Below are 12,973 nucleotides of genomic sequence, written 5' to 3'. Positions count from 1 at the left end.
TATGATACTAAATTAGGTTTGTCAAGTTAAAAAAAGCACAGAAAAAACAGCAAAACACCTCAATAATGTGCCACTAAAAGATTATCTTATCATACAGTATACAGAAGACATGAACTTAAACGTTAACTGCATTATTTCTAAGTTGAAAAGTAGAGTTTTTCCTCTTATGAACAGCCAAAAACAACTACATAAAGAACTTTCTCAGTTTTGGATCTGTCGGCTGCGTCTACGTCTACGTCATGGCTCCACATGGAAAAGAATTGAACAGAGGAACTGAAGAATCTGACAAAGACTTCACAAAGATGGAAAAGATTCAGGAAGAGCACATAATAAATCAGTGAACAGCAGTAATCAGGAGGTATGGAAGGAGCCGTAGTACCACAAATCATGGCTGCAGTGGTAGAATGACTCGGTAAACTGTACTATTTACTAGGGCTGTAACGAAATGGTCAACTCACAAAACGATACGAAACACGAAACAGGGCTCACGATACGAAAAACTCACCATATGAAATAAAGATTAAAGAAAATCCCCAACAGTAGGAAGTTATGCAAAAATCTCATTTTCTTTATGTTCTTCCTTATGCAGACATACAAAACATAATGCTGCATCAGGACAAAATAAATACTCTTTAAAAAAACTAAATTGTAGTTTTTTCCCTTATTTAGACTACAGTGCAAATACAAACATAAAATCTCAATTAAAAAGTGCTTTGTTATTGTAACAATCAGGATAACTACATTCTTGAATGAAGAGGAAAACAAACATCAGTCCAAGGAGCTGCAGTCTGGACCTAAAAATGTCTGAACTGTGAACTAGTTGTACTCACTGCAGCATACGGCGAACTGTAGCGGCATATTTTGCACACGGTTTTTGTTTTTTCGTCGTTTGCATAGGAAGCCACAATCGATTTATTTGACGAAGGAGCGTCAGCTAATTCCTCAACCTCGTCTTCCTCCGTTTTGAAGCGAGTGTTTTGCTACGGTAGGCGAGGAGGGTCAAAAAGCATCAGTCTCAGTGGTGTGCGGCGCCCCTTCACTTTTTTAATCCATGTTTTTATTTCATGCGTCTTTGAATTTTATTTCGTCATTTTTTATTTCGTGGCACGACATTTCGTTACACCCCTACTATTTACACAATCTAGCAGCTGCTTCAGATTTGGAATAGAGGCTATCAGTGGAAATCAGAGTTTGTGTGAAGCCCAGACAGTGTGAAAGACACTTCAGAACATCAGTCACTGTGGATGAAAGAAGAAATTAAAAATCCTTGACAAAACTTCTAGATGAGATTTTGCTAAAGACGCCTGATGAATGCTGGGAGGACATTCTTTGGTCAAGTGAGACCAAAATAAGTTTGTTCTAACCAGATGGAGTCCAGCATGTTTGTGTGATCGTGACCAGAACGAACACAGTGGATGCACATTTCTACTGCAACACAGAGTTGCAGTAGAAATGTGGAGGTATAGATGGAGCCATAGTTCCACTAATCAGGGCTGCAGTGGTCGTCCTCCTAAAATGATGCCATGAACAGTGAACTACTTTCACAATCTAGTTGTGAAAAACAGATAGCAGGTGGTTTGGACTTGGCACAGGGGTTATCAGTGGAAAAAATGCTTCTTTGGGTGAAATAAAAGGCTTTTTTAAAAATATCACATGACTTCTTCAGCACAAACTGATAAACATTAAAACAGAGCTATGAGGAAGACAGAAGAGAATAGAAAAACATCAGTGCTGCTGTTTATTTCTAACATGACAGCGGTGTGTGATCTTCATTTAAACAACATGTTAAAGAAATGCTTTTGGGTCTGCCACTGTCCCATTAGGAAGCAAATCAGTTTCTGTCCAAATCAAAGTGAAATTAATGTTATTGATTGAATATTGTTTTCAATAAATACCAACAGACTGATGGGTTTTCTGATCTACCTTCTATTAGCTGCAAAGCAGAACCAAGCATAAAAACATCCTCATCTGTTTGTTTTTTCATTCATGTGTGTTTCCATGGCAACATGATTCATACAGTGTTTTTGTTTGCTGACGCTGCAGCGAAATTATTGACAACTGGTTTACCAATAAAACCTACACTACAGAAGGTCAGCTTTAACGAATACAGAGCAACTTTAGCTAAAAATATGAACTTTAACCAACATGGTACAACTTTAATAGCAATTTTTAATTATTTTAGAGCAACTTTAACAAATATAGAGCACATTTAACTCATTTTTGAGCAACTTTAACTCCTTTAAAGCAGTTTTAAATAATATGAAGCAAACATAACTCATTTTAGAGCAATTTTAAGTCATTTCAGAGCAGCTTTAACTCATTTTAGAGCAACTTTAAGTCATTTTAGAGAAACTTGAACTCATTTTAGAGCAACTTTAACAAAAAAATATTAACTTTAACCAACATGAACAACTGAGCAACTTTAAGACATTTTAGAGCAACTTTATCCAACAATATCAATTTAACTAATATTGAGCCATTTTAACTTAACTTTAACTACTATGGAGCAAATTTAACTCATTAAGAGCATCTTTAAGTCATTTTAAAGCAACTTTAACTAATTTTAGATCAACTTTAAGTCATTTTAGAGCGACTTTAATTCATGTACATTTGTGGGAGAAAAAGTGATTTACGGAGATTATATTGTAACATAAAAGTCAGAAACACAGTTTGTAAATTGATTCGGGATCTTTTTACTCTTTGCTTGATTTCTTTTTGACAAACTCAGATGAACGGAGAGGAGTTCCTCAGAAAAACCGCAGCTCAGCCTAAAAGAAAGTTTCACATCCCGGTGTCTGACCAGAAATGAAATGTTTTTAATAAACAGCCTCCCTCGGTTCCTCTTTTAGGTTCCCTGGAACAATTCATCTTCGCCCAAAGTATTTTTTTTTAGTTATGTTTGCAGAATCACTTTGAAACTCCAGAACTGGATCAGACTGTCTACCAATGTTTCAGTTTTAGACTTAGAACCTGTCAAATCTGCTCAATCAAATGTCAACAAAACGTTAAAACTACGATTTTACTGGATTTTCTAGATAATATTTAATAAAATCACAGAAAAAAACCTCTACATTTATGTGTTAGTAACAGAAAAAAGTATGTTTTCATGACTTCACTTTGTTCACGTTTCAGCTCACCCATAATCAGATGATTTGATCTCCTTGTCCAGTACTGCAGTCGTGTTTCAATTCTGAATCAGTGAAATGAAGAAAAATAACAGTGGAAGACTTTCAGGCTTTTATCTTTAATCATTTCTGAGATATTGCTGTTCAAGCATAAACTGAAATTATTCCACAATTTGTTGAAATGTCCCCTTGGAAAGTATTTGATACATCAAGCTGAAATTTCACAAATGCAATTGAATATATTTATGGTTTCTTTAATGAGAAAATGAGGCAAAGCAGAGAGAGTCAAGCAGAAATTGTTGATGGTTTCATGTCAGTAATGTCACTCTTTCAGCTCTTCCACCGTGGTGACGGCGGCTGGATTATCTGCCGCGGTTCTTTGGCGCATGTTGTAAGAAGCAAACGCGTACAGGAGCGGATTCAGGCAGCTGTTCACAAACGTTACAGCGACGGTAATTCCATAGGTTTTGTGGAAAAAGTTCCACAAACCCCAGCGGCCGAGAGAAACAGCAGCGACGCCGAGTACATTCAGGGTGTGATACGGCACCCACAGGACAAAAGAGGTGACGAAGATGCTGGTAAGCAGTCGGTTTGTCTGGCGCTTCACCTTTCTGCAGATGTGGATGTAAGCGAACGCCATGACAAAAAGTAAAATGAATCCCACCACGGATTCAGTCAGCAGTGCAGCCATAGTGTGGGCATCGGGAGAGTAGAGACGCGTACAGTCTGACCAGTTCTCATTCTTGTACAGCTGCTGAAACACATACGAAGGGATGGACAGCACCACTGCAACCACCCACACCACAACCAGCACCCTCTTCCCTCCCAGATATCGGCACTTCGTCGGGCTCACAACCATCAGGAGGCGCTGGACGCTCACCGTCGTCACAGTCAGCTGGCTGCCGTAAACGCTGCAGTAGGAGAGGAAACTGACCGTCTTACAGGCTTCCAGGCCGAAGATCCAGCTGTTGAGCAAACTGTAAATCCACGGCGGGAGGGTGAGCAGGCAGAGCAGGTCTGAAAAAGCCAGGTTCAGCATCAAAGTGTGGCTCATTCCGGACAGGTGCTGCCATTTGTGTCTGAGAAGAACCACGGCGATGTTTCCAGGAACTCCCAGCACGAAGAAGATGGACAGCAGCACGGCGGGGACCACATCAGGTGGAAACGCAGGAGACGAGGAGGCGGCCGATTCAACCACGGTGGAGTTGAGCTGCTCCATGCTGCAGGGCTGTTGGTAACGTTGTGCACTGAGGAAGGGATGCTGGTAAATGTATGTGGTGAGTGAGGAAGTGGGGGGAACGTCTCTTTGGTTCAGTCAAAGAGGAACAGAAGAGACGCTGACACTGAAATATTCCATCATTGCTGCTTGACGCTGAGGCATGGATTTCCATTTCACACACAGCACGAAACCTCTACGGATGGAGGACAAGGATAAAAAACCTTGCTGCTGCTCAGAACCAAACGTCCTGATGACGACCACAGTGGATGCATGGTCCTGACAGTGAAGCATGGAGGTGGGAATGTGATGATATGGGGCTGCATGAGTGCAAAAGGTGTTGCAGAGGTTAAATTTACAGATGAATCTCTGAGGATAAAACAAAACACTCTGAAGAAGAGGAATATTCCAGCATGAGAACCATTGAAAGCACAAATCCACACAGTAGAACAAATATGAGCTGGACAAGTATGTGGCCTGACTTGAATCCAATAAAACACTTATTTGGATATGAAGTGTAGAGAAACTTAACCCCAAAGTAAAGAACAACGCCGGTGTCCTTCATGCTGAGGCAGGATTGGGTTTGTCATGAGAACATTTAAGGTTTAAAAGTAAAGATTTGCTTCACAGTAGTGATTTCCTTCTTGTCTGTGCTTTAATATCTGCAGCTTCTCTGTAACTGGAGCTAGTTTCTCTCTCGGCTGTGCTTCGTCCTTGGATGCTGCATTTATTGACAGTCCGGTAGTGCCGACGCCAGCCAGTGTTTCACCCAGCAGGTAACATGTTGATGCTTCAGACAGCAGGTGGTGAAGGCAGCGTCCTCCGACAGACGCTGATCAATAACTGTGCTGTCGGCAGCTGAATTTATGAGCTTCCATCTGTGCCACAAACAGGCCGACTGTACGTCTATCACGCTCTACTGTCCCTATCTGCTCAGCCTGACAAACAGCTTGTAGCTCTGTGTTTGTGCTGTCGCTGCCGTCCCGACTGTCTTTCTTCCTGCTAACGCTACAAACAGAACAACGTGGAAAACCCTGCTTTCTAATCGATTGAACTTTTTTCTCTTTTGGTATGTCTATCAGTACGAGGGACCCGATCTGCCACATCTGTCATTTTATGCTGTTGTATGATAAAGAACATATCCATCATGGGCTCTTTGGAGACTTTTCCAAGCCTACAAAGTTCATCCAGACTCTTGCAATGATCCTGAAGAAGCTCCTAGAGTTAAACCATTCAGGAAATATGAAACTTATCATATTGATCTCATTGCAAGATGTGTTTTTCTTGAAATCAGATTTTTAATCCTATTTGAATGGTAAAAAAAACAGTTCAGAGTCTTGCTTTATGGGTTGTTTGCTTTCTTAAGGTTGTTCCACCTGGAACGTTGTGCGAAGTTCTTGCATTGTTTAAAGCGGAAAGTTTTCGTTTCCCCCCAAGAATCTTCTTCTTAAAAGCAGGATAACTTCCTGTAAAGACACTCGACAACATCCTAAAAACATCCTCAGAGCATTGCAGGCAGAATGTTTCACGTTTGTTAATAAATCACAGTACAGGAGCGTCTTAGAAAGAACATTCTGTCATCTTGAAAACCTTTTTGGAACCTTTGTTATTAATGTGAAAACGTCTGTAATGTGTTCCCTCAACAGAAAGGCAAAATGTTGTAATTTTAATGCATCACATTACAGGAATGTTCTAAAACGTTCTGTCGTCTGAGGCTTCAGTAAAATCTGGAAAACCCTTTTGAATGTTGTTTTGAGAATGTTCTTCCTAACCATCACTTACCCTTTCAGCACCATTAGCTAACACAATGTAGCATTAGAACACAGGAGTGATGGTTGCTGGAAATGTTCCTCTGTACCCCTATGGAGATATTCCATTAAACATTTCCAGCTAGAATAGTCATTTACCACACTAACAATGTCTAGACTGTATTTATTATTCATTTAATGGCATCTCCATTGAGAAAAAAATGCTTTTCTTTCAAAAATAAGGACATTTCTAAGTGAGCCCAAACTTTGAACGGTAGTGTAGACGAGTTAAAGATGCTCCATATTAGTTAAAGATGATCTATATTAGCTAAAATTGATATTGTTACTTAAAGTTGCTCCATATAGTTGAAAAAAATGCTCCTCTTTAAAAAAAAAAAAGGGACATTTGTAAGTGTTGTCAAAGATAATGTCAGCCAATGTTGGAGGAACATTCCGTGTTTCCTTGGCTACCAAGTGTTTTTATTCCATTCTTATGTCAGCATTAAAAGTGTTAAGTTTGTCAAGTTTAACCTACAATAGTTTCTAGAACTTCACGCAACATGTTTTCATTACACAGAGAAAATTAATTTATGATGACTGGAAACAAGTTCCTAGAGTCTCCTGGGAAGAACTGGCAACACAGAACTCTGTTTACAAAGAACGGAAATCTCAAAAGAGGAGGGAAAACAGACAAACGGCAGGAGTAAGTAAAAAACACAAACAACAAACAGGAAAGACATTTTAGAAAAGAAAAAATACAGGAAGTAACTGAAAAGAAATGTGCAACGTAGACTGAAAACAACACAAAATGTCAGAGAAAACCATTTAGTCGACTACAGCCACATTTACAACTTATTTTTACGCACAACTTGAAGAACTGCATCAGAAACAGTCGATAGAAACAGCAAAATTAGAAAAAAAACCTTTCAGTGTGTAGGTAGCCACTCAGAGGTTGTAGCTGAGGTAAAAGGATAAATCTGTGAACTAAATGTCAGCTCTACAGAGTAACGGTCATATGATGCGGGTTTTTAGCAGAAACCTTCCTGGTCCAATCACCGCAGCTTCAACTCTAAATTTCCGTGTACTTTCCACCTCTGTCCTCTGTGAAGATCTCCCTCTGCTGCCTCCTTCAGCCCAACACTTAATGAAGCCCTGAAACTTTTCCCCTTTGAGTTCTGCTCTTGGGTCCACAAACCTGAACGAATCCGCTAATAAACTGATTAGGGGTGCTCCAGTGGGCCAGATGTTCTGTCCGACACGCCGCCTCCTCACGGTGATGTATTTATCCACTTCATGTGGATCTAAATCAGATTTCAGCTTCTGTTTGAACAGAAAAAATCCTTCAGTGTGGGCTGCAGAATGACTTGCATTTCACTCAGGACAAAAAGCAGGTTTCCACACCTCAAGTCTGTTTTCTTTTCTACAGATAGTCTGCCTGAATGAATTCTGGGAGACCTCGAGGTGGTGTAAGACTCAGAGCTAATATAAATCTGATTAAGTTCTTTGTATTTCTAATCCCTTGAAATGCCTCATGCTGGTATTTAAATTATCCTTCTAACAAGTGCTGTTTGCATCGAAATTCTGCGTCGTAGCGGCACGAAAACACTGTTTGTCAAGGTTTTTACGTTCAAAAAACATCTTTACGGACACTTCCCATCACTTTGCACAGCAGTTACTTCTGCAAATGTGTATTTTTATTTCCAGCCTCGTCATGTGATCAGTTTTATACTCTATTAAAACGAAGCAGCATCAACAGACCACCCACCTGCGCTATGAGGGAGTTAAAACAAACGCACCCTGCAGAGAAAAACTCAGACTGCAACACTGGAGACAGAAACCAAATGAAAATACAGAAAGTGCAAGTCATTTGGGAATTAAAGAAGGAGATGTAGAAGGAGAAAAGACAGGACTGGATTCAGAAGCAGCCTCTGAGATGCAGAAAAACTAAAAACACAAGATTAAAACTTGCTATAAAATGACTACATTCATGCATTATTTTCAGTAATGGCCGCAGACACAGGAGTGACTGTCATATAATTTCCATCCCGATCACAAGAAAAACACCAAAAGCAGCTTGATTTGTTGATGAAAATGTCTACAATTCACATAAATTGGTAAATGCTCACTGTGTTTTGTCTGATTTTTGAGATGTCGGAAGTGCAGGTTTATCTTTCCATCATCAGAGTCATACGTATTCATCCACAGCTGAAAATAGTTCCAGACAAATGGACTGTTTCCTCCAGTTTCGCCTGATAGAAACCACAGCACCCAGCTTTTTTGGGGGGAATTATTCACTAAGGTTACATTGTATATATCTGAGGCATTCTTTGACATTTATATCTTCAGAAGGAAACAGTAGGGTTGGGGTTTCATGTAATTTATAGACAGTAATAAAGAAAATACAACAATAAAGCCACTAAAGTTCTGCAGCAAAACTATGAATCCTGTTATTTATATGGACATTACTTTGAAATGTGCCTTCCACAGCCTGTATAGAAGGGATGGATGTACCTACTGGTTTGTGGACCACTGTTTGGAAGCTCCCTGGTCACCCTTTTGATCTTTTATGGAGCCAAAAGAGACTTTATTTGAAAAGGAAGGCAGATTTGACTAGATGCTGCAATTGGGTCAGTCATGACAACAAACTTCAAGGCCTTATTTTCATTTAATTATGACAAAACACCCAATAGAACTGACCTACAAAGACTAACAATAATGGCTTGTGGTTAAAATTTATTGACTTAGTTTTTGATCCAACCCAATCTTCATCAGAATATGTTCTGAAACAACCAATATCTACTCTAAAATATGCCATTTCTGTTGAAATAAACTAATTTGTGACCTGTCAGGTGTTAGGAAACGTGGTGAGTTTGAGAGATCGACAAAGCCCAAGGCTGGAGGGTTGGTTGGTAGCATGAACCAGGAACCAATAAAAATCACCCAGAAGACCAGAGTTTGGTTTCCACAATGGCATCGGAATTAAGCTTTGTTTTCTCTTGTTTACTTTCACTTTTCATTCCCTTTCTGGTTCACTTTAAGCATCAAAACTACACATTACAAGCTTGGCTAAGTTTAGACGCCAACATTACTCGATTAGATTTCCAATAAACATCAGGGTTTGGGTTAAAATACGACTCTTGACACAAGTAGATTCTCTACTATTTTCTGCGTTACCATGGTGATAACTCCATCTAATACATAATTGGTTGGCTGAAAAGGAGCAACAGTAAAACAGTAAAGTAAAAGATGCAAACTAGCAAAGTATAAGTGAGAAAGCAGGTAAGTTGTATGAAATGTAATTTTGCGGAAAGTGGGATGTTTTATTCTTTAAAAGAAGGCGGAAAACAGACAGGGGGTAGAAGTGAATGTGAATCTACTGGAACCACTGCCTTGCAGGGCTCAGTGCTATTAAATTATAGTTGAAGCTTTGTTTTCTCTTGGTGTTTAGTTTAACTTTTCACTCCTTTCTGGTTTGGTTTAGGCGCCAAAACTACACATCAGAAGCTTAGACACCAACATTACTCAGAGTTCCGAAAAACATCACGATTTGAGTTAAATACGACTCTTTCAATACATGTTTGAAGCATCTCATCCGATTTCTGCGTTACCATGGTGATAAGTCCATCTAATGTATAACTGGTTGGCTGAAAAGGAGCAACAATAAAATGAAGGATACAAACCAGCAAAGTGTGAGAATGCAGGTTAGTTGTCAATCAATCAAGTTCCATGCCATTCGGCAAAGGCAATCATTTCTCTCCAGCTCCTCCGATCTTTTGATCTTTGAATTCGTTCCACGTGTAGCCACGATGTAAGTCCATCTGTCATTTTCATTCTGTCTGCCTCGTTCTCTCTTCCAGTTAATTTTTCCAGTTGTGACGATATATTCCAGGGTCTCCTTCCTTAAGATGTGTCCAAAAAATGCTGCTTGCCGTGTCCTAATTTTGTTCAGTGGTGTATAATTTGTGTTTAGTGTTAGGTTAGTTGTAGAAAATGTAATTTTGTCGAGTGGGATGTTAATAAGGATTTTACAAAAGAGGAGGGAAAACAGACAAAGGGTAGAAGTGAATGTGAATCTGCTGGACATACTGCCTTGAGGGTTCAGTGCTACTGAATCGTAAGGTTCTTCCACATCTTGACATTCATCTTGTTTATACAGTCTATGGTTCCACCCACATAAATGTTGCTCTAGGTCCAGGACAACAATATTGGTGTTGTTGTACTGTTTCGGCTGAATCGTGTAAATTGCAGTGCTGGTAGTTGCTTTTTGTTTCGTCCTCTTTTTGCTTTTCCCCTCCAGTGTCGCTGCCTTTGTCCTTGTATTTGCTGCCTTCTCTCTGTTTGCTTCTGCTGACGTCACCGCTGTTGTATCACTGCTTAAACAGAGCAAACACCCCTGAAACTGTCCGACCGCCTGAGCTTTATTGCTCAGCTGTGGACGTGTCGAGTTTCTAAGTACCAACAGTGTGCTGGAGGGGAAATTGTGGGGGATTTGGGGTCACTGCTGAGCACTTTAACCAAATGAGCTTTCCTGTGTGAGGGCTTTAGTGTGTGAACGGGCATCATAATGAGCTGCTGGGAGCTTCGGTCCTGAAAATCACAGAGCAAACAGTCATCATGGAGGGGAGTCCTCCAGTTAAATTCAGCACTGATACAGATTACAGCAGATAATGTGAAGAGCCGGTGGTGTCTCTCTCTGAGAATCCAGATATCACCGCTGCCCCCTGCTGACCGCCGCTAACACTGCTGCATCCTGATGATCAGCTCTGACTGCAACTGTCTGAATCTTTACCTCCAGAAATGACTTTTAAGTGGTCCAATTTAGAGGATTTTAAGATTTCGAACTTGCAAAACTACGTTCAAAAAAAATTCTGACATTTGTAGTCGCAGATCAACTTTGGAAAACCTATAATATTCTGTATTTTAAGTTTTTGTATGCGTTGAACATATGACTGCATGAGCAAAACTGTAAATAAATAATGATGCACAAAAACATTATGACAAAAACGAAAACTTTGAGAAAAAGTTCCCAAGTTGCAATATTGAAAACTGACTATTTTTACAACCGAATCTGATTGGACACTGACTATCTAATTCCAAAAGCAGTGTCAAACTGTCCAACCATATGGCAGATTGTTCTGTTGCCTTCGTCTTACAGCAGGTTTATCTAACAAACAAAACCCAAAGAACATGGCGTGTAGTAGGTTGAAGGCATGAAGGTTGGCAGGAAGGTAAACAGAGATAAATGTGAGTCGAACTTGAAGAAAAAAAACCAATATCGAATCATCGAATCCGATTAGTAACAAAGAAAATCATGCAGATAAACATAAGGAGAGCAAACAGGTGGAAAATATGCAGGTATTTCAGGGATGGAAACAGAACAACCTGCAAAAAAAGTTGAAGACAGAAATATATAAAAATGAGACGCGTGAAAACAATGAGGCGATCAAAGAGGAGGGAAAATGGACAAAAGGCAGAAGTTAAAATGCAAGCGACACACAAGAAAAGATGAGTTCAAAATAAACCGAGAAGGACACAGCAGTGGAAACATGAAAACACGAGGGCTGGCAGGAAGGTAAACGGAGAGATGAATGCGTTTTAAAACCTAAAAAAAGAGAATCCAATGAGTAACACAAAGAAAAGCAGGCAGGCACACATACAGACAGCAAACAGGTGGAAAACATGCAGCTATTTCAGGGTTGTAAACAGAACAAACTGGCAACAGAACAGGGAAGATGTAGAAATGCATAAAAAAACAAGACAAGAGATGTGAAAAGAATGAGGCGATCAAAAGAGGAGGGAAAACAGTCAAAGGAAGGGAGTAAAAAGACCCGCGACACATCAGTGAAAGCAGCTGATACTGAATAAGTTCAGTAGAAATATTTTTTGAACCAATAGTACAAATCTCAACATATAGAAATATTTGATCACAGAAGTAGAAATGAAAGTTATTTTTGTTTATCTTTCATAACTGACTGAGCAGGTTTGACAAGCTGTAACACAAAAACTAAATATTAGTAGATAGTCTGATCCAAATAGAGTTCTGGATTAAAAAAAACAGGCAAATGATTTAAGAGTTTCGGACATTACCTTTGAACAGAGAGAACTGTTACCATCAGTATTGTACCAAAAAAAGCATGCAGAAAGGAATATTATAATAGACACTAACTGATCTGTCAATATAAACTTTCAGAAATGTCAGTTTCAGGCCAACCGATAATGGTTGAACAAAGACCCCTGATGATCTGAGATGGAAAAACCCCAAAATGATGAAGCTCCATCTCATTTTAAAAAACCGTTTTATACCACGTTGACCCAACAAAGCACTAAAACTGAAGGTTTTGTTGTGATTTTTAGAGTTTCCAGAAGCAGAATTGGAGGCAGAACCTTCAATTATCAGCTCCTACGTTGTGAAATCGGTTCAGGAGACAGGCCTTCGTCTAGTTTAAAGATTTAAAACTTTTCTTTTTGACAAATCTCATAGTTTGAGCTCATCTCTTTCACTTTCCACGCCTTCATATGCCACTAGTATATGTCATTATCTTCTGGTCTTCTCTCTCAGGTAGCTTGTTCTTTTTCTTTGGTCCTCTTTGTTACATAATTGCTAATTATTTCTTCAACTTGTAGTTTCTTGTATTTTTTCTCTCTCCGCAGCTAATCAAATCTGTTTCTCTGCAGGTTTCTTTCAGTCAAAAAAATAGTTTTTTTCCTCCCTGCTGTCAATAAGTGCTGCTCAGAAGGACTTTTCTGCAACATAATACCGAGAGGTCTTGGCATCACTGTGTGAAGAGGCTGCTTGTGTTGCAAGTCGGCGTTATGTAAGAAAAAATGGATTTAATTGAGTGAAAGCGTGCCGGTTGTAAACGCTGAAGAGCCTGACCTTGTCA

At 39.5% G+C, this 12,973-nt stretch overlaps 1 protein-coding gene across 1 annotated transcript; it reads right to left on the bottom strand.

Annotated features, from left to right (window-relative positions):
- Window positions 1-3,225: 3,225 nt before the first annotated feature.
- On the bottom strand, window positions 3,226-4,379 carry LOC110946826 (leukotriene B4 receptor 1-like). The gene has a single exon (XM_022188331.2). It carries the CDS (start codon window positions 4,342-4,344, stop codon window positions 3,448-3,450), a length of 897 nt encoding a protein of 298 aa, XP_022044023.2. The 5' UTR covers window positions 4,345-4,379; the 3' UTR covers window positions 3,226-3,447.
- Window positions 4,380-12,973: the final 8,594 nt, after the last annotated feature.

This window comes from Acanthochromis polyacanthus, chromosome 5, assembly GCF_021347895.1.
Source record: "Acanthochromis polyacanthus isolate Apoly-LR-REF ecotype Palm Island chromosome 5, KAUST_Apoly_ChrSc, whole genome shotgun sequence".
Lineage (NCBI taxonomy): Eukaryota > Metazoa > Chordata > Actinopteri > Pomacentridae > Acanthochromis > Acanthochromis polyacanthus.
Note: the sequence above shows the minus strand (reverse complement) of the source record. Positions and strands in the feature narration are given on the sequence as shown.